This window comes from Rhodotorula toruloides (genome assembly GCF_000320785.1).
Source record: "Rhodotorula toruloides NP11 unplaced genomic scaffold Scaffold7, whole genome shotgun sequence".
NCBI lineage: Eukaryota > Fungi > Basidiomycota > Microbotryomycetes > Sporidiobolales > Sporidiobolaceae > Rhodotorula > Rhodotorula toruloides.
Window position 1 is genome coordinate 542616 of NW_015622967.1, and position 22950 is coordinate 565565.

A 22950-nucleotide genomic window follows, 5' to 3' on the forward strand; every position below is an offset into this window, starting at 1 on the left:
GATTTCTCGCGACTCCCGCTTCGCTGCTGTCCGCGCTGATATTTCGACACTGCTTAGCGACGCAGGACAGCCCTCCACAAACAACGACCCGCCTTCCAAGCCGTTTCGAGCTGGTTGAATTCGGCGGAGCAGGACTATTCGCGAGTCGTCCGGTTCGCCGTAGTCTGATCGAGACCAAGACGTTGCGTAGACGCTTCTGCCATTGCCAGCACCCCGAGCTTGACCTGATAACAACTGTTAATCGCATTGGTCGAGGCTTGCGAGAGCGAGCGGGGGCCGCACCTCCGCCCACGACTGCTCACACGCTGCCGCACCGCTAGACTCTGCTAGACTCGCCTCGAAACAGCCGCATCCAGCACTCGCACGCCCGCCAGACCCGAGCGAACCCCTCGCGCCAGCTCGAGCTCACCCCACACCGACCGCCTCTCCTCCCCCAGCGACAATGGGCCAAACTCTGTCGGAACCCGTCGTAGAGAAGCACTCGCACCAGGGAGAAGACTCGCGGTGCGTACAGATCCATTCCGTACCCCAGGCGAAGTTTTCGCGCGCGGCGAGACTCGTTGGCCGGTCCGTTTAAGGCGAGCTTGCGAAGGGCGAACAAGCGTCGCGTTGGCCGGCGGTGGATACGAAGGCGGTCGCGAACTTGTGTTTCACCCTGTTGGCAGCACTGCAGACCTGCACTGGAGCGCCTGTCGACCTCGAGCACACCTCATTCGCCGGCTGCGGTGTCGGATAACCAGCTGACTGTCCTCGTCTCGTCTCTCTCGCGACAATGCAGGCTAGCATGGGCAGTCAGCGAGATGCAGGGATGGCGTCTGAGTGCGTTCCGTTCTCTCGGATCCTCTCAGCCCTGGTTTTCTAGCCGCCTGGACGGGTTGTCCGGATGATCGCCCGCTTCTCCTTGCTGACCTTCGTGCGGCTACTTTTGTGTCCGTCTGAACAGCCATGGAGGATGCGCACGCGGGGATCCTTTCGCTTGGAGACGAGCTCAACGGCAAGAAGACGTCGTTCTTTGCGGTCTATGATGGGCATGGCGGTACGTCGCGCGTGCCTCGTTCTTCCTCGACGTTTGGCTGACGGTGGGAGCTTTTCGTAGGCTCAACGGTCGCGAAGTTTGCGGGCGACACGGTGCATGGACGATTGGCGGCGAACGACTACTTCAAGAAGCGGGATTGGGAGGCGAGCTTGAAGCGGGCGTACTTGGAGACGGACGAGGATTTGCGGGCGAGTAAGTGCTCAACACTTCCAGGAGAGACCGCTGCCGGCAGAACGTTTCGCCTGACTCGTACGTTGCGCGCAGATCCCGACTTCCGAGGCGACCCTTCAGGCTGCACGGCCGTGTCGACGATCATTACGCCAGAGCTCAATATCATCTGCGTGCGTCTCCATGTGCAGTCTTCAACTGAGGACCACGTCTGACATTCACTCGCTCGTTACAGGCCAACGCAGGCGACTCTCGTGCCGTGATGTCTGTCGGCGGCGAAGCCAAGCCTCTCTCGTTCGACCACAAGCCCACAAGCCAGGGCGAGACCTCTCGCATCGTCGCTGCCGGCGGCTTTGTCGAGTTCGGCCGAGTGAACGGCAACCTCGCCCTCTCGCGCGCTCTTGGCGACTTCGACTTCAAGCAGAACTCGAATCTCGACCCGGAGCAGCAGATCGTCACCGCTGACCCCGACATCACCGTGCACGAGGCGACTCCCGAAGACGAGTTTGTCGTTCTCGCTTGCGACGGTGAGTTTCGCTTTCCAGCCATCCCTCGTTTCGGATTGTGCTCACCCCCGCCTTTGGTCGCTTTCGCAGGCATCTGGGACGTCCTCACCTCGCAGCAAGTCATCGACTACGTCCGCCTCGCCATCTCGCAGGAAAAGCCGCTACAGACCATCTGCGAAGAGCTCCTCGACCGGTGCCTCGCGCCCGATTCCGACTGGGGCGGCGTAGGATGCGACAACATGACGATGATGGTCGTCGCTCTCCTCGGCGACCGGACAAAGGACGAGTGGTACGCGTGGGTCAAGGGCCGCGTCGAGCGAGGCGAGCCTTACGCGACGCCGAAGGAGTTTGTCGAGCCGTTCGGACAAGGCGGGAACGGTCCTCGCGGCGCCTTGATGGGCGGTCAGGCCGGTGGCGCGGCGGGCGGCGTTCCTGGCGGTATCCTCGGCGGCGCCCTCCGAGTCGGTTCGACGGACGGCGGCATCTCGCTTTCGTTCCCTGGCAGCGGCGGCGCAGGCGAGGACGACAGCGAGGACGAGGGCGAGCTTGACTTGCCCGCGATCCAGGCGGCATTGCGGGCGCGCATGGCCGAGCTCGAGCGCGAGGAGGCGATGGAGGGCGAGGATGGCGAGATCTCCGGTCCAGCGCAGGGGGCGTCGATCACCGACGACGCCGACATGGACGATGTCGAGGACAAGCGTATCGAGGATGTCAGCGAGACCGAAGGCTCGACGACGCCAAAGGAGGACGCTCTTCACGCAGCGACTTCCGGCGCCAGCCTGTAGCCGACTGCTCCCTTCGACTTGCCGCCTTTCTGTCACAATATACCCTCCGTGTATACCTCGCCTCCGTCTCTTTCCCATGCTCGCGCTCGCTCTCTCGCTCTCGTTGTCGCCCCGGTAGCAAACCCTCAGCATATCACAAGTCCCGTTGCAGCTCGCCATCCTGCTCATAGACCTCGATGCAATCGCTCAGCAGCCTGTAACTCGTGTGCAAACAGCAAAAGCGACTCGCAGGCGAAGAAGTTGGAATGACGAGTTGCAACAAGACGGCGAGCTATGCTGAGCGAAACGACAGGAACTAACTATGTTACAACAAGAGAACGAAAAGCCTGACCTGAGCCCGACCCTTCAAACGCCCATGAGCTCCGGCCAGAGTGCCCGCGCATCCGCCGCGCGCTTGGTCGCGTGCTTTTGTAGCCGAGCCTGCGCCTGCTCGAACGTCTCGATCGTTGTTGCGCCGCCATGCCCGTAGAAAGGCTTGTAAGGCTGCGGCTCGAATTCGGCAAAGATGTCGGCGACGTCGGGTGCGGGCTGTTGAGTCGGCATAGGAGGAGTGACGGGACCGTTGGAGGAGGACGACCTTGACGAGGTGGTGGGCGGCGAGTCCTCGTACGCGAAATCTTTCGCCGAAGGAATGATCTCGTTGTACCAGCCTTCGCCGCCGCCACGAGCCATGCCGCCGGGCAGTCGGCGAAGGATCTCCCGCCCCGATCGGATGCGCTGCAGCAGGTCGCGGTTCTCGGCCTCGCGGTCTTCGACGACGCCGAGTCCTCCGACTGCAGGACGGCCGACTCATCAGCGAGTTCGGGATAGGAAGGCAGAGAAAGGGGCGGACTCACGGAACGACTTGAACGGGTCGACCTGCTCGAGCGCCTCTTCCGTCTTCTTCTCAAGGTAGCTCAACGTCCGACTCAGGATCAAAAGCGGGAAGCTCGACAGTCGGCCGAGGTCGGCGATGAGGAGGGCCGACTCGGAGAACGGGTCGTCGTTCTTGTTGTTCAGCAAGGCGCGAATGACAGAGAGGAAGGGCGCGGTGGGAGAGAGGGCAAAGAGCATGTGTCGGCGCCATTCGTCGGCTGTCTTGGCGCTCCATGCTCGCTCAGCGGCTGGGAGGTCGATGTCGAGGTCGCCCAGCGAGAGGAGCTGATTCGTCTTCGTCGCGGCGGCGTGCTCGAGGTCGGTGAGGAAGACGATGAAGGCGACCCTGTGATGAACCAGGACAGTGTCAGCGCAAGCTTTCGGACGGGCAGGCGAGAGACCCGAACGCACCTCCGCCAAGTCTCGACCTTGACCCAATCTCGCCACGCCTTTTCGAGCTCTTCGCCCTGCATGTCCTCTCTCGGCGGCGAAACGCTCGCCTCGCGAACTTTGGTCGGCAAGTCGAGCGCACGCAACATGTAGACGAGGGCCGAGTGGAAGGAGTGCGAGAGCAATCGTTCTGCCGAGGGTGAGTCAAGTTAGGAACGGCATCGAGAGTTGACAGCGGAGAAGATCAACGCACGCTGCTCGTCGCGGTGAAAGAGGCCGAGAAGCTGGTAAAGCAGCATCGACTGGAGCGACGCAAACTTCTGATCCCACGTCTTGCTCTTCTCCTGAAAGCCTGCGCGCGCAAACATCGTTAGCACCGACCATCTAAAGCTGGATGTAGGCAGGGCGAATGCACCTCGAACGAGGAAGACCCTCTTCTCGACGAGCATCTCGTTGCTGAAGCTCTGACCATCGCGCTCGTACGCTCCGCCAGCAACCGTCAAGGCGAAAGCCGTATGGACCTCCATCTCGTTGAGAACGACCGAAGGGGCGTGGACGATCGGCATGGCGGGAAGGAGGCGTTCTGTCGCTTTTTTCGCGTAGCCTGAGAGGACGGGGAGAGGCGGGACGTGCCAAGGGTAGAGGTCTGCGCACGAACTTATCAGTAACGGTTCACGAACCTCAAGAGGAAGAGCGCCCACGCACAACCGAGGCAAAACTTCTGTTCGGGCATCCAGAACCGCTTCTCCTCCTCGTATACCGTCGGCGCCTTGAACATCCAATCCGGGAAGAGACTCGGTTCCGTTGGGAAGCCCAGATCGAGCGCCGTGATCCCACCCACACCGCCCTTGTTGAAGTACTCAGCCAGCGCCTGAGCAGCCGGAGTCTCCTCAAGCTTGTTATGTGGCGTGACAGCCGGTCCGGCATACGGCGCCGAGACGAGAACACCATTCGCTGCCCCGCCCGCGGTTGTCGTGCCGAAAACGCTCGACAGAGCCCAGTCATGCGCGTCTCCTCCCGGGCTCACTCCTCCCGCTCCTTCTCCACGACCTTGCACCGCTTCGTGCTGACCATGCGCATTCGTCGCTGGATGCCACGCCATCCCTCCCGCCGCCGCAGTCGAGACAGGCGGCGTCGCGCCGCTCATTCCGAGCGGTGAGCGCATCAAGTCCCGCAAGACCTCGCTCGCGAGGACTTCGTCGCGAGTGAACGAGCCGGTGCGCGAGAGGCCTGGCGCGAGGGTGTCGTGCGAGAGCGAGCCAGATTTGAAGGCGGAGGTCGAGGACGTCGTGGGCGTGGTTGTTGCAGAGTGAGGGTGCGAAGAAGTCGACGGTGCGGAAGGAACGGCGGAGGAGGTGGAGGGATGAGGCGGATGTGCGGACATCATGCCAAGCATGGGATACGAGGGCGCGGGTGGGAGGCTCGCATCGGTCGCGAAGGGTGTCTGGGGAGAGTTACTCGACAGCGTCAAGTTGGACGAGTTGGAGAAGGTCGAGAAGGGGGAGGGGCCGTTCTCGGGCGACGGAGCGGTCCCATCGCCCGAGGCGATCGAGAAGGACGAATGCATGCCTGTGGCGGGAGCAAGGCCGTACATCGGGTGATCGGGCATTGGCATCGACATGTGGGCGTAGTAGGACGGCGGAGGAGTCGGGAGAAGGGGATTGTTCGAGGGATGAGGCATGGCGGTAGTAGCGGACGAGCTCGCGTAGGGCATCTCGTAAGTCGTCCTGGGCGGCTCAGGCGGAGCACGCGCTCCAGCACTCCCTGTCGAGTTGGATGCAGCCGAGTTGCGCCTGGTAGGAGGCGAGGCGCCGGCACTCGTCTCGCCTCGTCGTGCTTTCGCCTCGGCGCACGTCTTGTAGTGTCGGCGGAGCAAGTCGCTGAGCGGCACGGAAACCGTCAGCTTACAAGCTCTGCATGACTGAGCAAGGTCGCACACACCTGCGGCTGAAGGCATGGTCGCAGAACTCGCACTGGAACGGCTTCTCCTTGCTGTGCTTCGAGCGGTAGTGCCGGGCCATGTACTGCGCGACGTGCAGGCTCCCGGTCAGTACCAGCCCTTGCATTCGCTGAGCGACTCTGCACCCACCTCCTTGCGCGAGAACGTCTTGTCGCAGTCGGGGCAGGGGAAGGTCTGCCCGCTGGCGGAGCCTCGGGCGGCAGGCATCGTGGCGGCGACTTGTCAAATCGTGTGCTGCGTAGAAGGTCTGTGTCAGTTCCTTGCTCTGCGAGAGCACAGCTCTCGCACGCACTTCGAATTGTACTGTCGAGTCGGCGCGAGCAAAGTCAGGCGGGGTCGGCGACCGTCCAACCGCTTGGGCGAGGGTCGAAGGGTGTGGTGGAGGGTCGCAAACTTCGGCCGACTGCCGTGTGTCCTCCTACGAACTCCCGCTCGGCCCGCAGGTCGTGTTCGACGAGTTGATGAGGGGGTGGAGGTGGGCGATGGAGGGGAACGAGTCGAGCTGGAGGGGAAGGGGCGGGCTGGTGATCTCGTAGATGGTCAAGTACGAGCAGCAGTGCTTTTTCAGCGACACCCAAAAGCACTCCAAGCGACTTGAGCTGAGCGGGAGGAGCCGACCTCCACCTCGTCTCTCCTCGTCTGACCACTCACTCGCACTCGCCCTGCTGGACTCCTGACACGCTGAAGGCGATTCACTTGACAGCTTTGACTCGCTCGCGGGCGCCGCCCACTTGCCGCCTGCCTTCTGCCACACTCGGTCGCCTCCTGCCACTCGTCCGAACCTCTCCCGCTTCCTCCTCGACGCTGCCGACTGGAAGATCAGTACACAGTATGGCGACAGCTCCTCTCCTTGCGTCCCAGACGAGCTTCTACAAGCGACCGCTACCCGAGACGTGTATCGCCTTCAACTCCCCCGAGGGGAAGCGCCTTTTCGCGAAAGCGTTAGCTGAAGGGAATATGGAGTCGTACTTCTTGCTCGCGGTGAGTGCAACGATCCGCAGACTTGTGGCGCGAAGGTTACCCGCTGACCCGGCTCTCACGCGGCCTCTCGCCAGCCTCAAATGGTTACGCAGAACGAGCCCGCATACTGTGCCCTCGGCACGCTCGTCCAGATCCTCAACAGTCTCGAAGTGGACCCGCAGCGGAAGTGGAAGGGTGGCTGGCGATGGTGTGAGTCTGTCGCTGCCCAGCTCGTCTCGGCGACTTCTGGCTGATTCCGTCTTCGCTGGGAACGCCTTTTAACCTTGGCAGACGATCAAAGTGCGTTCACGCATACCGGTCGTGCCTCCAGCTCGTCGACTGAAGCTACGAGCTTCGCGCAGACATGCTCGACTGCTGCCGTCCCTTGACCGACATCGCTGTCGACGGCCTCACCCTCCCCGAATTCGCCTGCCTCGCACGCTGCAACGGCCTCCGCGCACGCATCGCGCAACCCGTTCTCGACTCGTCGCCTGCACAGCGCGAAGAAGCGCTCGCCAGCTTTCGACGAGATCTGAAGGACGTCTCGAGGGGAAAGGGGATCATGGCGTTCTCGTATTCGAGGAGAACTCTTGGGCAAACAGGAGACGGTCACTTTAGCCCTATCGGAGCGCTGTGCGAGGAGGAGGATATGGTGTTGATTCTTGACGTTGCGCGCTTCAAGTGCGTCAGCTGACCCTTTCCAACGTTAACGACGCTGATGCGCTGCGCTCCGCAGGTACCCTTCGTACTGGATTCCTGCCTCGCTTGCATACGAGTCGATGCTGCCGCTCGACAAGGCAACGGGTCAACCACGCGGTTATGCCGTCCTTGAAGTTGCAGGAGCCGAGCCAGGTTCACTCGACGCGCCGCTCTCGCTCGCTGTCGTCACGCTCAACAAGGTACATGGCCTCCTCTCCGAGCCCTATGAAGGAAAGTAATAACCTCTTCCCGCGCAGTCGTCGTGGGCCGCCCTCAACAACTCGCTCTCCCTCCTCCTTCTCGCGCAGACCAAGCAACATACGCCGCTTTCCGACTTCGTGACAAACTTCGTCTCGCACCTCGTCAAGCTACCTACTCTACCCTTCGCTGCTCGACCGACGAATTCAGCGCAAACCTCTCTACCGCCCCTCCTCGACCAACTCTCAACAACCCGCCTCGCCCAACTCGTACCCTTCGCTAGCGCACCCAACCCCTCTTCTGTGCTCCTCAACATCGTCTTCGCCCTCGCGCTCCTCTCACCGCGCTCGTCCCTCTCGTCGCTCATCCCGCCCAACCTGGCGGACGAACTTGCGACGCTTGCGCAGGAAGCGACGAGCACGGTCGAGGGGTTGCGAGAGGAGGTCGAGAACGCGACGAAGCAGCTTGGGGCGTTGGGCGAGTGCTGTCGAAGCGAGGAAGGGAATCAGGCAGTGTGCAAGTGTGCGGGCCCAGACAAGCAGGTCGAGGTGGATTGAGTGGATGGCAGTCGCACAAGCCAGGATCGCAGACATGCATAGCTATGCGTCACAGCAATCCGGACTGAACAAGCGAGCGATGCGCGGGACTTTCCAGAGCCGAGGAAAGCGAATGAACTGCAGAGGGAAATCTATCTAATCTAGTCGTACAATGCCTAATCAAAGAACGCCTCTGACATTGCGGCCTCCCTCGCCACACCCTTCTCGTCCAGCATGTACGTCTCGTGCTTGTGTAGGACGCCACGCAGAGCCTGCACGAGCGTGCTCATGCTGGACGAGCCCGTCCCGACAAAGATGTCTGCCTGACTGAGCATGGCGACGTCCGTATAGACCGAGAGGAAGAGGTCGAACTGTTTGCCTCGGAATCCGTCGTACCAGAACCCAGACTTTGGACGGAGCGTGTCTTGGAGGGAGAAGCGGAGGAGCGGGTATTCGCTCGTCTCGCGCTCGACGACCTCTGCATCGTCCGTCGCGAGAAAGACGTCGCGGATGCCCGAGGCGCGACCGCGCCGCTCGACCTCGTCCATGTAGGACGTGAAGTTGACGAGGGTCGCCTCGAGCTTCTTGTCTCCATGCCGGACGTGCGCGCCGATGTAGCGCGCGAGTTTCGAGCCCCCATTCGAATGTTCTTCAACGCCTTCACGTACGCGACGAGTCGGGTTGAGGAGGAGGAGGCCGGTAAGGGACGCGCGGACGTCGTAGCCGTTCTTGCGCAGGAAGTCGTAGTAGGTGCCGTCGAAGCCGGCTGGGTTGGGCCACTCGAGCAGCCATACGGGGTCGCTGGCGTCGCGCGAGGCTGGGTCGAGCTGGCGCGGGCCTTGCTTGGCCTTGGGCGGGTCGAGGACGGGTCGGGACTTGATTTCCGCGTCGACGTAGTCGAGGCAGCGATGCTGGCGGTGGAAGAAGCCGTGGAAGTAGCAGTTGAGGTTGTCGGACTCGCAGAAATTGGGCGGGAGGCTGCGTTCCCACATTGAGCGGCTGTCAGCGACGAGCGCAAAAGTCGAGGCATGAAGGGACAGCCGACTCACTAGGCAAACTCCCGACCGGGCCGGTAGATGATCGTGCGGTTGTGCATAGCGGCGTAGTACGAGGCGCCAGCGAGCATGGCGATCGAGCTGCCAAACCCGAACCGCTGGTACTCGGCGAGGATGAACTTTTGTTCGGAGCACGGCAGGTCGCGGGTCTGCAGGTCGCGGAAGCGGCGAAGGTGGCGCTCTTCGCGGGCTGCGAGGGGGAGGGCGCGGAGGGCGAAGAAATGTCCTGTCGGGGTGGACTGGACGTCGGAGACGACCATCCAGGCGAGGCCGGTGTCGAGCATCTCGGCCTTCTTGTCCTCGAGCCGTCGAGGGTCTGGCGAGTGCACGACGACGAGCTTCGAGGCGCAGTCGCGGCAGTTGGGTCCGTCATGCGAGTCCATCACGGCGTCCTCGACTCGGACAAAGACGACCTCGTGCCGGCTCGTGTCGGTCACGGCGTGGCTAGCCCCACCGCACCGCCGCGCTGTCTGCTCGTCCTGCTCGAACGAGAGCCAGCGATCGTCCCCGCCTCGGAAAGCGCTCAGCAGCTGCTCGACGGCCGCACATCGCGGCTGGTCCGCCGATGCGACGCGCAGTGCGACGGCGAGCGTTTCCCGCGGCGAGTAACGCCTCGACTGCCGTTCGAGCTCAAAGTGGGCGTTGACCGCTCGAGCAACGACGGGTTCGGCGGGAGACAGGGTCGACCGGGCGAAGGAAGGGAGGCGGGCGGCAGCGACATGTCGAACGTCGTGGTGTGAGAGGCTGAGGACGATCAGGAGGGTAAAGCTGGCTGCCATTAGGCCGTTGAGGCGATTCTTCTGTCGCAAGAATTGGAAGAGAGTCGACGCCGTCTGCGGGATGGCGGGCGAGGAGGTGTCAGTTCCTGGGCGGAGTCGGCTGCCTGCGTCGTGGTCGCTGGGCGCACCATGCTCCTGGCCATGCGCCTGTGTCCGGCGGTGCTCTGCAGAGGAGGCGACGAGGCGGGCGCGGGAGCGTTGGCGGGCGGGCGGGCGATTGGGTTGCGGAAGTCCGCCCTGAACGCGGGTCGCGGCCCTGGCGCTGCTGGATTGGATCGCCCTCGCCTTCGTCCTGCTCTGCTCTGCTGGCAGGTGCTCTCGTGCGTGCGCCGTGCTCGGATGCCGCCGACGTACGAGCCACTCGCAGACAGCCCGGCTGCAGCGCAGCTCGGCAGGCCATGGCCACGGCGACCGCTCTCGGCAAGGAACCCGTGGTTCCTCGTCGCATGCATCCTCACCATCGTCGCAGTCTCGGCGCACTTTGCCCTTGGCGCACACGGCGACGCAGACACAGGCGCAGGGTACCGCTCGGCGAGTGTGCGGTGGCCGTTCGACGCAGCTGAGCCACACGGCCTCTCGACCCTCGTCGGCGCCTCCAAACTCGCTTCTCGTCCCGGTAAGGCGCAGACCTGCACCGCGCACCAGCTCCTCGATGCCGTCGCCAGGGCTCGCGTCGATCCGGCCGGCCCCGCCGCACTCCCGCCAGCGAACGCGACGTTCGAGCCCGCCGACTTTCGCTTCTCGTTCGACCTGCCCGGGTGCTCTCCGCCGCACGTCTACTCGGCCGCCGAGGCGTGCGACTTGCTCGAGAACAGCTTTGGCGGGCTTCTGCTCCGGGGCGACTCGCTCGTCCGCCACCTCGCCAACGCCCTCTTCATCATCCTCCGCGGACGCAGGGACGGCGCCATCACCAAGGGTGAGGCGCGCGATATCTGCTGGGGCGACCGCATGTTTGACGACAAGAAGAACTGTCGCGAATTCGGCCTTGGCGACTCGCAAGACCCGGCGCTCGACGCGCCCGTGTGCGGCGGAAACGTCTTCCTCCACTACGAAGACCGCGCATGCCCGTCGTCGCCGACGAGCTACGTCGCCCGCCTCGTCGAGTGGCGCAACAAGATGCCCTGGTATCGCAAGGACCTCAGCCCCGTCGTCGTCCAGTCGTTCGGCCTCCACTGCAAGATGGCTACCTCCGTCTCGCTCCTCGGCGCCGTCAAGCCCCTTCTCAACTTTGCATCGACCGCGTTCCCCGCACCCCTCCCCCTCTGGCTCGGCATACACGCTCCAGGTCCGAACAAGCCTGTCCAGTTTGCAGGCGAACAGGGTCCGGCTGCCGTACAGCGGTACAACGCGGCCATGCGCCGCAGGCTCGACGGCGTCCAGCCCGGAGACCAAGCACTTGCCGAGGGACGGATGGGCTTCCTCGACTACTTCGGCATGACCGACGGCGCAAAGAGCTTCGACGGCACGCATTACATGTACCAAGTCAATGTGCGCTCGCTCGCTTTCTGCTTCTCAGGCTGACGTCGTTACTGACTTGCTTGCACCCTAGTTGGAGAAGGCGCACCTCCTGCTCAACTACCTCGACGTTCTTGCAAGGGAGGTGCAGGGCGCAGGCGGACTGTTCAACTTGTCGGACATCTGCCCATCCGGAGTGAACGATTATCGGTGTAGACAGTAGCCAGGTATCGACTAGTTCGCATAGAAGTTCTGCTTGCTTTTGTTGGCAAAGTAGGAGAAGTTTGAAAACCGGGTTCAGGCTTCAAGATCTACAGGCAGAGCTACTCGGCTGTTGCGAACCCGTAGCTCTTGAAGTACGTTCCCGCTTTGCCCGTCCGCGCAGGCACCGTCAACAGGTGCAAGAAAGACTCCTTCTCCGCCTCGATCCTCCCTGACCAGCTCCGCCTGCTCGCGCAAATTTCGTCGATGACCATCTGCGTCGATGGCGTGTCCCAGCTGCCCTGGAGCAGCTTTGGCTCAGGAGGACAGCGCGGGCCCTCCCGCTCCTCCCATCCTGCCACGTCGTCCGGGTTCTGGTCAACCCAGACGAGCGCATCCGCCGACTCTTGCCACGACCTCCGGTACAGCAAGGCGGTCCGCCCGTCGCCGTCCCCGGTGAGACGGAGGACGAGATGGGCGCCTGTCGAGTTTGCCGTCAAGCCAGGTCGTGAACCGCTTCGAGTCTGGCCGCCGTCGGAGAGGTCGACTCCGTACTCCCATCCATCCGACGCGACGACTGACTTCTTGAGCAGCGCAACGGTTGGACCGATCTGGCTCGACACGCAGTCCCAGGACGGCGACGAACCGAGTTGCCAGCGAGGCGCAGGAAGCGGGCGGAGAGGCGAGGCGATTTCGAGGCTGGGGGTTGGTGAGGGGAGGCCGTGGACGGAGGATGAGGCGAGTCGAGACCAGCTGACGCCGCTGATATTCGGAAGCTGGAGGTTGACGAGCGGAGTGTCGCTGCTGCCGAGCGAGAGGTGGAAGACGAGTTCTTGCGCGATGAGGCTTGCAATGAGGTTGTGGCCCGCAGGCGAGGGGTGGATGCCGCTGTCGACGAAGAATTTGGGCAGGTCGCTGGCGTCGGGGTAGGTGTACAGTTGCAGGGCAAAGTCGACAATGGGGACCGAGTAGTGCTGGGCGACGAGAGCGTGGTCGAGGCCGGACGAGCGGAAGAACCAGTTGTTGGGTGTTGCCACGCGGATGTCGCCTGCGAAACCGGCGACCTCGACAACGATGACCGGCACAGGCCATGACAGCGCTGTGCGGAATATGCGCTCAAAATTGGCGGTCCGGGAGATTTCGAACTCTGGATTGCCCTCGCGACCAACGGGCAGGGCGTTGTCGTTGTAGGCGAACTCGACGAGGAGAAGATCGATAGGCGGCTCTGTCGAGTCGTGCGCGGTCGGACGGAAGCCGAAGAGGGTGTTGAGGCAGATGCTCGAGACGCCGCTCTCGGACGCCGGTATCGCCGCGTTGACAAGCTTGTGCGGACCGCGACGCGCCGCGTAGTTCCTGTTGAGCCAGGCGACGAGGTGTTCGCCATATGCGCTCGGCATCTTGCTGATTGACCCGCCAGCGACACCGATCACCAAGGGTTCTTCCCGCACCTGCAGCTTGCGTACAACCCGTCGCTGGATGAGCTGTAGGTTGCGAGGGGCATTGTCGGGGTGAGATCGTCGAAACTGTGAGACCAGGTGGGTCTGTGTCGACGGCGAGAGCGTGGTGAGGGAGACGAGGAGGAGGGCGGCGAGGAGGAGGACCAAGCCGCTTCGCCGAGAAGTGCTTCGTCCGGGTACGCCGCGCCCAATCTCCGCAAAGTACGCTGGGAGACTGCCTTTGCGTAGCGATAGGCGGGACAGCCACCTCTTCGGGAACTCCTCCTCGGTGGGCGACGACGGCAAGCTGGTGTAGGACGGTGGTGAGCTCGTACGCGTCATGGCGTTCGGCGGCTAAAGCAGAACGTCTCTCTCAGGCAGAGAAGGCGCGTGTGGCAGCAACGAAGAAGCTGTTTGAGCGCGAGGCAACGCCCATTCCGGATGAAGAGAGAGTTGGCAGATCGCGGAGTGCGCAGGCTCCAGCTTCTCGGTACCCGGATCCGTTCCGCTCGCGCTTGTTGCTGGTGGTGCATTGTGCAAGCACGCCTGCTGGATTGCAAGCCGTGGCCTACAGGGTCTGGCGCACGCGCCAGCGACATGAAGCGGAGAAAGGGGCACCGACTTGAGAAGGCCAAGCCGCGCACGCTGACATCGTCGGCGACGAGAGTCCTCCTGCTGCTCGCCTGCCAGGATTACAGGTCCCGCAGCGAGAACCTGGGACCGACCTCTACGTCTTGCGCCTCTTGCCCGCTTCGGCTGCCGCTGAGGAAGCGCCGGTCGAAGCCCGCTTCCCACCTCGCAGTACCCGCCCTTCAACCTCTTCGCGCGGCAGGACCTCGCACGCGCCTTCGTCCCACAGCTCAGAGCCGGCAATCCGCCTCACGGCGTCCAAGACGTCCTCGTGCGGCACGAGCGCCGAGTGACGACTCTCCATGACTTCGGCGGCGTTGGCGTCCGAAGGCGTCTGTCCGCCTAGCTGAATGCCTTCGCAGTCGTCCGAGTCTGGCACGTCGCCAAGATTCTCGACATGGAAGCGGCGCATGGTCTCCTGGGCGTAGTCGGAAGCGAGAGCGCACTGCAAGGAGTCCAAGTATCGTCAGCGATGTTTTGGAATGCAGGACAAACTTGCGCGCACCGTGGGAACGTTGAACAAGTAAGGCGGCGCCGATGGATCCTCGCGAGAGCTGATACGCAGGCGAGAAAAGTGGCACCGCGAGCGGGTGAGAGGTGGCGAAACACCGTTCGCGCCGGGAGTTGCCGCGCTGGTCGGGCGATGACGATGCTGGTGGAGTCGAGCGCCGGTGGAGCGAGACGAAGCGGACGACGGTGCATCTTGCGACTTGGGCGGGTCCGTCACGCGCTGGCGCTTCGCAGGAGAAGGAAGGTTCGTCGAGGTTGAGGAGGCCTCTTCAGCGGTACGCGAGCGCCTGATCGTCGACGTTGGCTGTGTTGGCGTTGAGGCAGCGGGCGATGGCGGCAAGGAGAGCCTGCTGGATCGTCGGAGAGGCGTCGAAAGGCGGAGACGTTGCGGTATCTTGCCGGGAAGCGAGGGCGATTGGTGTGCGGCTGTCACGGTAGACGACGAGGCAGAGCCACCGCCTGCATCCTCCTTGCCGAGCGATGCTTCACGCGAGGCACCATTACGCCCGCTCGAGCCAACGAGCGAGATGACCAGTTGCTCTTCATCGGTCGACTCGCCCTCGTCAAGGTTCCCGTCGTCCTGCTCGGCATGTCGAGGTAAGACTGCCTCGTCCGGCTCGATGAAGGCGGGCGGTGGAGAGCTGCCGTTGGCGAACGCAGCCGAGCCGTCGACCTGCGTGAGGATGGAGATCAGCAAAGGGCTCACAAGTTCAGTAGAGGGGGCGCTACGCACGACCTCGATGGGCGCATCGTCGAGAACCTCGTTGGATCGCAAGACCTGCTGGCGAGAGATGGCGTGCGTGAGCAACCATTCGATGAGATCTATAACGAACAGCCTTCGACTAACTTGCTCATCCTCGAGAGCAACGTCGACATCGACAGAGGCGAATTCGCCAGCTGAAGCCGTACCGAACTCGATCGGGTCGTGCCGGTTCCATTCACCAGGTTCAACGACGTTCTTGACGGCGATCTTGCCCGCAACGCTCTGTTCGGCGTCTGGCCGTGCATATTCGGGCTGCGCAAAGGTACGACGTTAGCTCAGCTGATCCACTTGACCGCGATTTGGACGAACCTGCAAAGTCGGCTCCTGCTGGAAGATGTCGACTTGCTCCTGCTGGGCGATATCGACTTCGGCGGCACTCTCGACGGCTTGTTCAGCAACTGATCGATTCGCAGCCTGGGCGCCGAGATCGAATGAGCGCGGAGCGGCGCGCACGGCGATCACGCCCTCCTCGTCGGAGTCGTCAGACGTCTCAGCCGAGTTCGAGACGACGACCGTTTCTTCGCCAGCGGGAAGGCCGAGAACGTGACTGGCTGTGTCGCCAGGCGACTTCGGCGCCTCGAGAGACGGACCAGCTTCATCCGCTGCCGAGAGCTCGTCGGCGTCGTGTTCGTCCTCGTCCGTGTCGCCGAACGCGACGAAATCGCCAAGGCCTGTCTCGCGAGGCACGGTACTTGGCAGCAACGCCGGGTTCTGAGGCGGAGCAGTGCCGTCGACAACGGGTGGCTGCGCATCTACCGACGCTGACGGCGGCGGAGAGGCGCCGAGCTCGTGACCTTTGTCTTCGCTCGGTTCGACTCTGTCGGCTGGGTGGAGATCTGAAAGGGGCTGTTGCGTCTGCTCGTCTTCCGCGGCATCATCGTCGATGACGACCAGTCCGGCTGACGCACGCTCGGCCTCGACGTCCGTGTCCCGCTGCTCTTGGACGTCGTGCTCAAGGAGGTTATCCGTCGTAGCGAGCCGCGGAGCGCTGCCCGCGAGCATGGCGTCCTGCAGCTCTTCGTCAGAGAGGCCGACCCGCACGGCCCCGTCTTCACGAGCCTCGCTGTCCCCGTCGTCGTCATGAACAGGACTGTCGACGCTATGGATGGCGGGAGGTGCTTCGTAACGCACGCGACTGTCAAAGGCGGGTTGTGGCCCAATCTCGGACTGCAAGTGCGTGTGGTCGAGATCTTCGGCGCTGTCGGTCTTGGCAAGCGAAGCCGGTGTCGACATAGGCGCATCCGCGGGCGGGGCCGGCGATTCTTCGTCGGCAGCTGCCTTCAGCGAAGACGCAACATGGCGGTGAGCGGCCGACGTAGTGTGCGCGACAGGAGACGGGGAGCGAGGCAGAGGCGCGGGAACGATGTCGAAGTTTTGCGGCGGCGCAACGCCGTCGATGATGGTCGGGACGTCATCGAGCTGATCCGCAGGAGGAGGCGTTGCGCCAGCGGGCTTGGAAGCAGTCACGGCAGGGACGGGCGTCTGCGGACGAGGTGGCGAAGGGGTCTGACCAGCCTCCGCATCGTCGTCGATGACGAGCAGTCCTCCGCTCGTAGAATGGAAACCCCCATCCTCCTGCTGCCGGACCGCCGCCGACGTCGCAGCTTCCGCCTGCCAAAGCGGGACGTGCCGTCCAACGAGGGACGCATCCAGCATCTCTTCGTCTGTCACGCCGATGCGAATCGACCCGTCTTGTGGAAGGTCCGGGCCAGCCGAGTCGCTGCGAGCGGGACTGTTGACACGGTGGATAGTCGGAGGCATCTCGTAGCGTACGCGCGAGGCGAAGTCGGGTTGCGGTCCGGATTCTTCGCCGAAGTGTGACGAGAAGGCCGGGTGCTGCAGCGTGCGAAATGGAGCGCTACGCTGCAACGCTCCGGAGCTGGATGCCGCCGAAGTGCTGATCATGGCGGTCTCAGGCGGGGCGAGGATGACTGATGCCGCTTCGCCGAGCTGGATGCTCGAGTCCTCGGCCAGCTTGACCGCCGGCGTCGCACGTTCTCGCGCTTCGGCGGACGTCTCCATGCCCTCGTGCTCGTCAATGCCTGGCGATAGAGCGCGATGGTTATCTGCTCCCGCAGCAGGCGAAGACGCCCGATCCGGTTCGACGAGGCCGTCTACTGCCTTTGCCGCGTCAATGCGTGGCTCCTCAGACGCTGCAAGAGCATCCTGCGGCACCTGGACGAGAGACGGTTCGCCGCGGTCGAAGAGGTCGACGAGGTTCGAGGCGATCGCGTCGAGCTGCGCTGCGGCCTGAGAGGCGGCATTCGCATCGATCGGCTCAGGGGAGGCTGAGTCTTGCTGAAAGGCTGAGCGGTCGGGGCTCGTCGTTGATACCTCGCCATCCTGCTCGTCGTCCGCCACCAAAGCCGCGTCGTCTGCGCTGTCGACGTGTCTGGAGGGTTCGAGCACCTCGTCCTCGTCGTCGGGCGGCATACGCCTGGCGAGCTCGGAGTGGAAGTCCGACAACTGCTGAGCGATCAGATGCTGCCGAGGCGACTCGACGTCCATGGCGAGCTCGAGTTGCGCAGATAGTGTAAAGATCTTCTCGGCGAGCTGGTCGTCATCGTACTCCTTGATGCGCGGCGCCCATTTCATCCAGTCGGCAATGGCGAAGTCAACGTTCTCGGAGGTGATTGTCGCAATGCTCGAGTCCGAGTCGTCGTCGCTGATCTCGTCGCCGGAGTCTGTAGCTTCGAGAGCTTGCGGAGGCGCTCTGCCTTTGCCCTTGATCTCGTAGGGAATGCTTGGTCCGAGGTCCTGTAGCAGCGGCGGATTCCTCAGTATGCCGCAAGTGAGTTCAGCGTTACCGGCGAACGCACCTCGGAGTCTTCGTCGGCGTAGAGCGCTTCGAGCGGGTTGTGACGACCTGGAACTTGCACATTCTCCATCTCCTCATCATCCTCGCTGATCTCGCCGCCTTGCTCAACCTCATCTCCTGGCGTGTTTTCGCCAAAGAACTCGCGGCCCTCGTCGGCCTCGACGATTTGCTGCTCCACCATCTCGACCTGCTCCTCCTCGAACCGATCCTTCTCGAACCGGTCCTCCTGAGCGTCTGTGATTGTCGTATCCGCAGAGAAGGCGTCTTGGTCGTTGATCGCCGCAGGAAGTCGATCAGGCGTTAGTCGAGGAGACAGCCGACCGGAAACGTGAACCGCTTCAAGCGCCTCCGCTTGCGATTCCTCGACACGGCCGCCTGCACGAACGGAGTCGACGGAATAGTCCGCAACATCGATGTCGGCTTTGAAGGCGAAGGGTTCCCTCGATTCCACGACCTCTGCCCCATAAGTCGCGAGCTGAGGAACCTCGGCAAAGCGGTCGTCCGCATCCTGCGTTGCGGGGCGTGGCTGGCGAGTCGCATGTGCCGTTTCTTCATCGGAGGACGAGCCCAGCTCGATCGTTTCGGTGACCGACGGGCGATGCGGAGACGGCGAGCGTGATGCCTCCTCCTCCTCCTCCTCCTCCCGAGTTCCAAACACACCGTCCGCTTCGCAAACGTCTTCCCCTAGACCGTAGTCCTCGCCTTCATTCCCTTCGGACTCGATCGCTTCTTCCCCCACCTGACCTTTATCGGCGGCCAGGTCGACCGGCGATTCGAGGCGGGCTCGAGGATTCTCGTCGAGCGGAGCAGGAACGTCTTCGACGTAGTCAAGCACGTCGCCCTCGTCATCGTTCTCGCCAGCTGTAGGCTGAGCGTAGAGGATCGGTCGGTCGAAGGGATCGCGGTAGTAGGGCGTATCCTCCGCGATCTCTGCATCCTCCCGCTCAAGCGACTGACTCGCCCGAGCTTCCGCCCGCGCGAGTTCCTCGTCTTCTCCCGTGATGTCGTCCTCTTCTCCAATATCGAGCTCGTCTTCCTCCACATCGGCCTTCTCCTCCGCTTCCACGCCTTCGCCAATCGCATCAACGTCGAACTCGTCTTCCTGCAGGACGAGCGGAGCGTCTTCATCGCGAGCGTCCCTCCGCTCATCGGCCATTGGCTCGTCGAACCGGTCGAAGGGCGCCGGGCGCTCCTCCTCGTCGTCCTCGGGACCGGTCTCCAACCCGAAAGACTCGTCTCGGCCCGTGTCGTGCGCCGCTCCACCTCGATCATCGTCCGAGGAGACCGATGCGGTCGCCCGCGCGACGAAGAGTGAGTGCGACGAGCCGAGGCGGACTTCCCGCATCTCGGGCTGCGGCGTAGAGCGCGTAGAGGATTCGGCTGAGGAGGAGAGGACGAGAACGTCCTCGTCTTCGTCTTGAGGAGCGACTGAGGGAGCAGTGGACACTGAGGTGGAGGGGAGGGAGATGTCGGAGGGCATGTGGCCGTAGACAACGGAGGAAGGCGAATGCGGTCGGGGGGAGAGGTCCGAAACAGCTGCCCCTTCGTGATTGGGTGAGCGATCCGCGCTGCGAGAAAGGAACGATTTGTAAGAGGAATCGACGAGCGGCTGAGAGGCGACGCACAAGTCTGTCGAATTGAACTGCTCCTCGGGCAAGTCGCCTGCTGCTGCGTCCTCGACTCTCATCTCCTCGCCCAGCGCGCGAATCTCGCCGAACACGTCCTCTTCCTGCTTTCTCCGCCTCGCCTCTTCCCTCTCTCGCCTAGCCTTTTCCCGCTCCCTCTCGCGCTCTTCCCTTTCCCGCCGCCTTCGCTCACTCGGTAGCTCGCCAGGCTCGAGCGCCGACTTGATTCGACGAGTCACCGAACTGACGAAGCTATCGAACGACGAAGCTGGCAGGCGTTCGAAAGGGTTCTTGGCGGGAGCAGAGGTGGTTCGGGAGGAGAAGGCGGAGGACGGGGTATTGTGCGGAGCTTGGAGATGCGCAGCGGCAGCCAATGTGACCGGAGTCGCTACTGACGAGACGGGCGAGTATGTTGCTGAGAGAGGGGTGGGACGGGCGTGAAAGAGGGATGGACGAAGGGAAGTGGGGAAGGGCGAACGATGAGGGGTTGCGAGGGACGGGCCGTCGAGAGGCGGCTGGGTGGCGCGCCTGTTACCTCCCGGCGCGCCAGAGGTCGACATGCCTGGTCGAGCCTACTTGCCCACGGGTGTTCGGAGAGTCAGGAGTGGGGAGGACAAGCAGTGTCGTTTCAGCTGGTCTCGTCCTTTGCGCGTCTTGTGCAGTGAATACGTGACCACTCACAACTGAAAGTCCTGCAGTAAACCTGTCTGAGCCGTCCTCGCGAGAGTTGAGATCCTCGTTCGCGCCGAACTGATGAGAGTGCGAGGAGTGTTGGGCGAGCGCAAGGGAGGACGGGTACCCGTTGGCAAAGCCGACGTAGCTCAGAGTCCCAATTCAGCCAGTCAGCGGCCTCTCGAGCGGTTGTAGCAGGGTGGCAGTGAGCTGTCGGTGACGAACGCTCCTCTCGCCTCGACTTGACCCACACAGCTGGCCAAACTCGCCAAAGAACCTGCTTGACTTCGCCATGGCGACCGCTTTCCGACCGCAAGGCCCTACGCCGGCTTCCCACGGCTCGCGCACCCTCACTATCACCCCTACTCCGGCTCCGCCGTCCGCAGGAGGCGACGATGCTTCCTCCGCGACGCCATCAGGTTCCGGCTCGGCTGAAGGAGGCTCGGGAGAAGCCGGTGTGTTGAGGTTGCGGGGACGGGCGATGCCAGGTCAGCGGGTACAGTGGACGGAGGAGACGGTCGATAACGAGGGACTCAACCGGAAGAAGAGCAAGAGTGCGTCCGCTCTGCCTCCATGGGACGATTGAGACGAGCTGACCTTTGTGCCAACAGTCTGCTGCATCTACCACAAGCCCAAGGCGTTCGACGAGTCTTCGGACGAATCAAGCGGCGACGACTCGGACTCTTCGGCTGGCTCGCAGGACAGCCGCGATGGGCGCGCAGCAGCAAGACGAGCACGGCGCCACGAACATCGTCATCATCACGAGCACGGCGAACACTGCTCTCACGGAGGTCAAGGCAGCGGCCAAGCCAACGGAGGAGAATCGAGCCAGATTGAAGTCGAGGACCGACCCGAGCCTAACGCATACGAGCGCTCAGGCGGAGGCGGGAAGGGCAAAGGTGTGCTTGTTTCGTTCCACCGTATGGCAAATGGCCCCTGACACCCTTTGCGGCGGGGGCAGGCAAAGCACCTTGACCTCCGGACTTTCTCTCCGCTTCGCCAAGCATGCCCTTCATCCGTACTAACTTCATGCGTACTTACTCCTTGATGTTGTACTTCCATCGCTTGACCATGCCAAGCTGGCGGTTGGCGAGAGTTGGGGAAGCTCGCGTTCCTCGGAAGCAGACCCGCAAGCGCCTGATCCGCTTGCTCTCGCTTGCCAGCCTTCCTCTGCAATCAGACGACGATGCGCACGATCTGGAGTAGCCGTACACCAGCTTGTCTATGAATGCAATCTAGGATAACAGCCTTCCCTGCACCAGCGACTCGACCTTGTCCAGCCACGCCGGGGTATACCGCTCTAATGAGACGAAGTCGCGACCAAACGCCGTGGTGTTGTCGTACTTGGGACTGTGAAGGCGAGGAAGCTATCAGTTGAGGTGATCCTTGAGGAGGTCGCAGCTGGATCTCGGCAAAGAACAAGACCCACTGCTCAATCTGGCCAATTGTGAGTCCTGGGGGCGCAAGCAGATGCGCTGTGGCGGCATAACTCGACTCGGCGACGAGCATGATGTTGTTGTCTGCGAGGCGCTTCATGTCGGCGAGACTGTCTCCAGAGTCGACAAGGCGGTACTTGGGCGTGTCGATCTGGCGAAGGATGGCGACGTCGTGCTGCTCCATGACAAGCGAGACGTCGACGTTGCCCGAGCCGAACTTGTTGCGGATGTCGCGGAGGAGGCGGTTGATGTTCTCGATGGAAATCGAGCCGCGAAACTGGCCAGCAGCGTCGCCCCAGCGGATGTGCACGCCCACCGTCACACGCCGTGCATTCCATGACCGCCGAGGGATGCCACCGATGCGGTCCCGCAGCCAGCTGTGCAAGCAGCCGTTCATGTCTTCGTGCACCTGCGACGGAGACAAGGGTTCAGTCGAGCTGTAGAGGAGGTGGACATTGCAGAGAGCGTACTTCGTCTCGCCGCGCGTCGAGTATGACCGTGCAGTGCTGCATCTGCCGTGCGAGCTCGGCAATCTCGACTTGCGAGGGGTCGTCGGCGGGTCCATGAGCGCACCATCCATGAGCAAGCTCGTCTCGGCGATGCCACGGCAGGTAGTCGCCCAAATTGCATGCTCTGCTCAGGTCGACGTTCTTCGCTGCGTCAAGGTATCGACGGTTGAGGATGTCGGAGGTCGAATAGCCATGTTCGGACGGCCTGTCCGTCAGGATGAGGTGCGAGTCGAGCGCTTGCGACAGGACAATGCTCTCCTTGAATCGCTGGATGGCAGACTGCGTGCTCAGACGGCGTTCAGCTTCAGGTCAGGGTGGAAAGAGGGCAGGAGGACGCACGCCTATCCCCTCCTCGCCTATCCCGCCATCACGCATATATATCCGGCCCGTCTTTCCGATCGAACCGCCTAAGCTACTCACGCCCATCACCGCTATACCCAACAAGAAGACGATGCCTGCCAAGGCGAAGACGCGGAGAGGAGTCGAGGCAGTCGAGATCTTCCACGACGGTGACGAAACGTTGGGTGATCTCGTCCACGCCACCTGCTCCTCGAGAAGTCCCTCCATCTCTAGATCGACATCTTCAGACGACCGTCGTTGCGCCATCGCTTTGTTGTTGGGTGGGGGAAGGAAGAGGCGCGGGCGAGCGGTGCGACGGCAGGCTGTCGAGGGATCAGGACAGAGCAAGCATACGCAGACGCAGATGCGGTCCAGATTGCGCAGGGAGGGTGCGAGAGAGTGTTTGAGGGGAGATTCGCTGTCGAAGGTTCCGTGCGAGGGCAATCGACTTCTCTGGTTGCGCTTGATGCCGAAAGCGGGCTGCCCCAGGGTTGTAGCCCAGAAAGACTGGAACGAGCGAGAGAGGAGGAGCGAAGAAGAGGAGGGCAAGGCGAACTCGTCTCTCGCATCAAGTTGAGAAATGCTGGCCGGGAATGCGAGAAGAGGAACAAGGGGAAAAAATACAAGCC

At 62.8% G+C, this 22950-nt stretch overlaps 9 protein-coding genes across 9 annotated transcripts; 4 read left to right on the forward strand and 5 right to left on the reverse strand.

The window, feature by feature from the left end:
* Nucleotides 1–442: 442 nt before the first annotated feature.
* RHTO_07607 (protein serine/threonine phosphatase) lies at nucleotides 443–2495 on the forward strand (the record flags this gene model as incomplete). Its single annotated transcript, XM_016421263.1, has 7 exons — nucleotides 443–504; nucleotides 779–819; nucleotides 944–1036; nucleotides 1097–1228; nucleotides 1301–1377; nucleotides 1440–1731; nucleotides 1801–2495. The coding sequence occupies 7 exons, from the start codon at nucleotides 443–445 to the stop codon at nucleotides 2493–2495; spliced, it is 1392 nt and encodes a 463-aa protein (XP_016274384.1).
* Nucleotides 2496–2840: 345 nt separating this feature from the next.
* On the reverse strand, nucleotides 2841–5907 carry RHTO_07608 (zinc finger, C2H2-type transcription factor; the record flags this gene model as incomplete). Its single annotated transcript, XM_016421264.1, has 8 exons — nucleotides 2841–3268; nucleotides 3332–3696; nucleotides 3762–3930; nucleotides 3994–4092; nucleotides 4156–4386; nucleotides 4446–5620; nucleotides 5682–5764; nucleotides 5830–5907. 8 exons carry the CDS (start codon nucleotides 5905–5907, stop codon nucleotides 2841–2843), a joined length of 2628 nt encoding a protein of 875 aa, XP_016274385.1.
* Nucleotides 5908–6531: 624 nt separating this feature from the next.
* Nucleotides 6532–8114, forward strand: RHTO_07609 (glutathione gamma-glutamylcysteinyltransferase; the record flags this gene model as incomplete). Its single annotated transcript, XM_016421265.1, has 6 exons — nucleotides 6532–6681; nucleotides 6756–6870; nucleotides 6952–6960; nucleotides 7023–7341; nucleotides 7397–7559; nucleotides 7617–8114. The coding sequence occupies 6 exons, from the start codon at nucleotides 6532–6534 to the stop codon at nucleotides 8112–8114; spliced, it is 1254 nt and encodes a 417-aa protein (XP_016274386.1).
* A 155-nt stretch (nucleotides 8115–8269) lies between these two features.
* On the reverse strand, nucleotides 8270–10070 carry RHTO_07610 (uncharacterized protein; the record flags this gene model as incomplete). Its single annotated transcript, XM_016421266.1, has 3 exons — nucleotides 8270–9071; nucleotides 9143–9981; nucleotides 10056–10070. 3 exons carry the CDS (start codon nucleotides 10068–10070, stop codon nucleotides 8270–8272), a joined length of 1656 nt encoding a protein of 551 aa, XP_016274387.1.
* Nucleotides 10071–10266: 196 nt separating this feature from the next.
* RHTO_07611 (uncharacterized protein) lies at nucleotides 10267–11605 on the forward strand (the record flags this gene model as incomplete). The annotated part of the gene is made up of 2 exons (XM_016421267.1): nucleotides 10267–11415; nucleotides 11477–11605. The coding sequence occupies 2 exons, from the start codon at nucleotides 10267–10269 to the stop codon at nucleotides 11603–11605; spliced, it is 1278 nt and encodes a 425-aa protein (XP_016274388.1).
* A 100-nt stretch (nucleotides 11606–11705) lies between these two features.
* On the reverse strand, nucleotides 11706–13361 carry RHTO_07612 (capsular associated protein; the record flags this gene model as incomplete). The annotated part of the gene is made up of 1 exon (XM_016421268.1): nucleotides 11706–13361. The coding sequence occupies one exon, from the start codon at nucleotides 13359–13361 to the stop codon at nucleotides 11706–11708; it is 1656 nt and encodes a 551-aa protein (XP_016274389.1).
* Nucleotides 13362–13746: 385 nt separating this feature from the next.
* RHTO_07613 (uncharacterized protein) lies at nucleotides 13747–19925 on the reverse strand (the record flags this gene model as incomplete). The annotated part of the gene is made up of 7 exons (XM_016421269.1): nucleotides 13747–14094; nucleotides 14155–14832; nucleotides 14893–14937; nucleotides 15007–15174; nucleotides 15232–17679; nucleotides 17742–19308; nucleotides 19366–19925. The coding sequence occupies 7 exons, from the start codon at nucleotides 19923–19925 to the stop codon at nucleotides 13747–13749; spliced, it is 5814 nt and encodes a 1937-aa protein (XP_016274390.1).
* Nucleotides 19926–20329: 404 nt separating this feature from the next.
* RHTO_07614 (type 1 phosphatases regulator Ypi-1) lies at nucleotides 20330–21012 on the forward strand (the record flags this gene model as incomplete). Its single annotated transcript, XM_016421270.1, has 3 exons — nucleotides 20330–20591; nucleotides 20649–20936; nucleotides 20999–21012. The coding sequence occupies 3 exons, from the start codon at nucleotides 20330–20332 to the stop codon at nucleotides 21010–21012; spliced, it is 564 nt and encodes a 187-aa protein (XP_016274391.1).
* Nucleotides 21013–21272: 260 nt separating this feature from the next.
* On the reverse strand, nucleotides 21273–22588 carry RHTO_07615 (uncharacterized protein; the record flags this gene model as incomplete). Its single annotated transcript, XM_016421271.1, has 4 exons — nucleotides 21273–21387; nucleotides 21467–21882; nucleotides 21944–22261; nucleotides 22322–22588. 4 exons carry the CDS (start codon nucleotides 22586–22588, stop codon nucleotides 21273–21275), a joined length of 1116 nt encoding a protein of 371 aa, XP_016274392.1.
* Nucleotides 22589–22950: the final 362 nt, after the last annotated feature.